This window comes from Tupaia chinensis, unplaced genomic scaffold (genome assembly GCF_000334495.1).
Source record: "Tupaia chinensis unplaced genomic scaffold, TupChi_1.0 Scaffold000141_1, whole genome shotgun sequence".
Lineage (NCBI taxonomy): Eukaryota > Metazoa > Chordata > Mammalia > Scandentia > Tupaiidae > Tupaia > Tupaia belangeri.
The window spans coordinates 3,596,054-3,599,283 of NW_006159611.1; the positions used below are offsets into that span (position 1 = coordinate 3,596,054).

General features: G+C 56.5%; 1 protein-coding gene across 1 annotated transcript in view; it reads right to left on the reverse strand.

The window, feature by feature from the left end:
• DCDC2 (doublecortin domain containing 2) overlaps positions 1-3,230 on the reverse strand; it is a 63,867-nt gene that overhangs the window by 1,868 nt on the left and 58,769 nt on the right. The window contains exon 9 of the mRNA XM_006145113.1: positions 2,502-2,798. Coding sequence (XP_006145175.1) covers positions 2,502-2,798 — 297 coding nt within the window. The remainder of the gene's footprint in view (positions 1-2,501; positions 2,799-3,230) is intronic.

The window sequence follows — 3,230 nt, forward strand, 5'->3', positions numbered from 1 at the left end:
CCGGTAAAGCGCGGGGGGGGGGGGGCTCTTTCCCTCTGGAAAAGCTGCCAGTCAGGAGGACAAGGGCAGCTCCAGGTCCCCAAGGCCCACAGCCACAAGGCTACCTCACCCTGCACGCGCTCTGCCACACGGAGCAAAATGTCATGCAGTAGACTAGGTTTGCAGCCGTTTAGAAGTCAAAAATCCTTTTGTAAAAATTAACTATTGATTTACAATTTATAATTCATACCAACGCGGCTCTTCCTACTTGGTATGCGTTAAGCACACCTACAATAACACATTAGGGAGAAGGAAAACGAAATGTATCATTGTTCTTAATGAAAGATGAGTCAGGTATCGAGTAAACCTCCCTCCGTGAGAGACTTGTCTCGCCCACTGGCCGGCCCTTAAAATCTCTAACCGACCCCAGCGGGGTCTCCAAGAACCTGCATTTCCCCTCATTACCTGCCTCAGACACCCACACCGTGGGCCCTGCGCCCGATCTGTAGCAAAGCCCTTGTTTTTCTCCCATGTTTTTAATGTTTCTTTTTCTAATCGCCACACTTCAGTTATTTATGCATATACATTTAAAATATGTTTATGTTGTGAAGTGGCTAACTCGCGCTAATTCCTATGCATCATCTCACACACCTATCACCTTTTATAGTGAGAACACTCGAAACCTCCTCTCGGACTGATCTTAGGACCACAGTCCATTATCGGCCCTGGCCACCGTGTGGTACAGCAGAGCTCCTGACCTTACCCCTCTCGTCTGAGCGAAATTCTGCAGCTTTTCCCCAACCCATCCCCTACCCCCGAGCCCCAGGCCCTCAGAACCGCCAGGCTGCCTCCTGCGTCTGTACTTTCTAGACTGCAGGCGTACTGAGCTCACGCGGCGGCTGCCTATCTGCGCCCAGCTTATCTCACCGAGCCGTGTCTTCCAGGTTCACCTGTGCGGCTGCAAATGGCAGGACTGTTTTTAAGTGCCATTTACTGAAGACGGAAAAGCAGGAATCCATTCATTTCTGACAGGTCTATTCAAGCCCCACGCTGAATGGAGCTCGGCCACCGGGAAGGACACACAGTGGGCCCGGCTGCCAGTCCACACGCAATGGCACTTGGTGACTGCAGTGTGGCCATCTCCCCTGGGGCGGGGGGACTTCTGACCTTCCCCCTCTCTGTCTCTCTCTGGCAAGTGCACACACCCTATGGCAAGAAAAAAATCCTAAAAGCAGTGAAAGTGTGGTACAGCCACTCACAGGTTACCGGCGACTGTGCCGTCCGAGCACCGGCCACAGCGCGACCTGCACACGGCCACCACTAAGCTCGCGCTTCCTAAGAGGCTGGGACGGAGTCAGTGATAAGTAAGCATGAAGACCACGGTCATCGTAGTATCAGGGATGAGCAGGCCAAGGCCCCCTCAGAGGGGACGGTCTTGAGGGAGGCAGAGCTCAATCCGATGGATGGGCAGGAAGGAAGGGCAGAGTGGGTGGTGGGAACGTGGCAGACTCCACCCCGCCTCATGCTGGGAGACAGCGTGAGCCTGGCAGCAGCCGGGCCATCATCAGCACGGAGCTCCCCCCGCCCATGGAAGAAGGCCGGGCCCACAGAGAACCAGCTCCGGGGCCAGCGTGAGAGAAACGGGTGGGGGCCTATGCTCAGGTCTGCTCCGTCTGCACGGTGGACAGAGCCGTGCTAGCACGTGCCCTGTGCTGACCACCTGGGTCAGTCCATTCAGGGTGGACTGAAAATCCGACCGGAAATACTCGGCAGCAAAGCAGCCGGCGGAGCGAAGGTGGTGCTGACCCCATCGGGTCTCGGTCATAGTGTCCCGGAGTTCTCTTCTGGGCTGTGTCTTCCCTGGCCTTATTTTATCTGACGTTTGCTCCTTTACCACGCCTGTTCTTACAAGGCTCTGCAAATCTCTACAATGAGGCAGGAGACCAGTGACGGGTGGATGGTGGACGGAAGGACGGGGGCTGACAGGACAGACATACGGACGGCCAGGTAGGAGGTGGCAGTACTTGTGAACAGAAAAAAACTGAGTAGAGAATGACGTGAACCAAATGGTATTAGATCTCCTCCACTCATCCACAAGCAGTGGCTTCTACGCGAGTCCTAAGTGCTCTGGTAATCCCCTACGTGCAACCAACCTGTGCGCACACGTGCACGCACGCACACACACACACACAGAGACACATGGACACATACTCACACATGCACACACGCGTGCGCACACACATGCACACAGACACATGGACACATACACATGCACGCACACACATGCACACAGACACATGGACACAAACTCACACATGCACACACACCATGCACACACACATGCATGCACACACACTCACACAGACCATACAAAGGCCCACACATACACATGCACACACGTGTATGCATACACACTCACACATGCACACACACATACTCATGCATGCATGCACACACACACACACACACACACACTCACATATGCACACACATGCAAACAATAGTGAAAGCAGTAGGAATACCTCATCTTGTCCGTCAGCTCCCTGAGCCTGCTCCTCGTCCACGGCCGTGTGACTCTCATTATTAACCTGATCCAGTTCCTCTCCATTTTCTTCGTCGGTGCCTCCGTTCATGCGAGCGGGCCCTGCCTGCTCCTCGCTGTGGCCCAGGGTCTCCGTGACGTGCTCGGAGGCACCCGAGGCCTCCCCGCCCGCTCCGGCTCCGGCATCACCACTCATCCCCGAAACGCCATCTCTCGGCTCTGCGCCCCTCTTGGCTTTCTCTCCATCTTCCTCCTCGTCCACGATTTCTGCCGGCCTCTGATGAACCGAAAGGAACAACACACAGGAGCATGAGTGTGATGGCGAGTCTGGGGCACGTGACGGTGACCTGGTCACTATGTACCACAGGGGAGGTGTCCTCGCTGCCCACACGAGACGTGCTCACACTCGCCGGCCACCTACCGTGTGCCGCCCTCCACAGGCGTCTGCTCCTCACGACCGTGAGGCTGGCATTGCTCCTACCTGCGGGTGACACAACCGAGGCACGGAGCCAGGGCCTGGCACGAGTCGCCCTGAAGCAGAGCGGGAGCCTTACATGGATCGTCTTGGCGCTACCGCTTCAGGGCACTGGGAGCTCTCAAGGAGCATGCTCTCCTGCTGGGCAAGCAGACGGAGGGAACCTGAGGGCAGCCAGAGAGGCTAGCAGAGGCTGGGGGGGCACGGGGGGGCGCGGGCGGGTGGGGGCTTTGC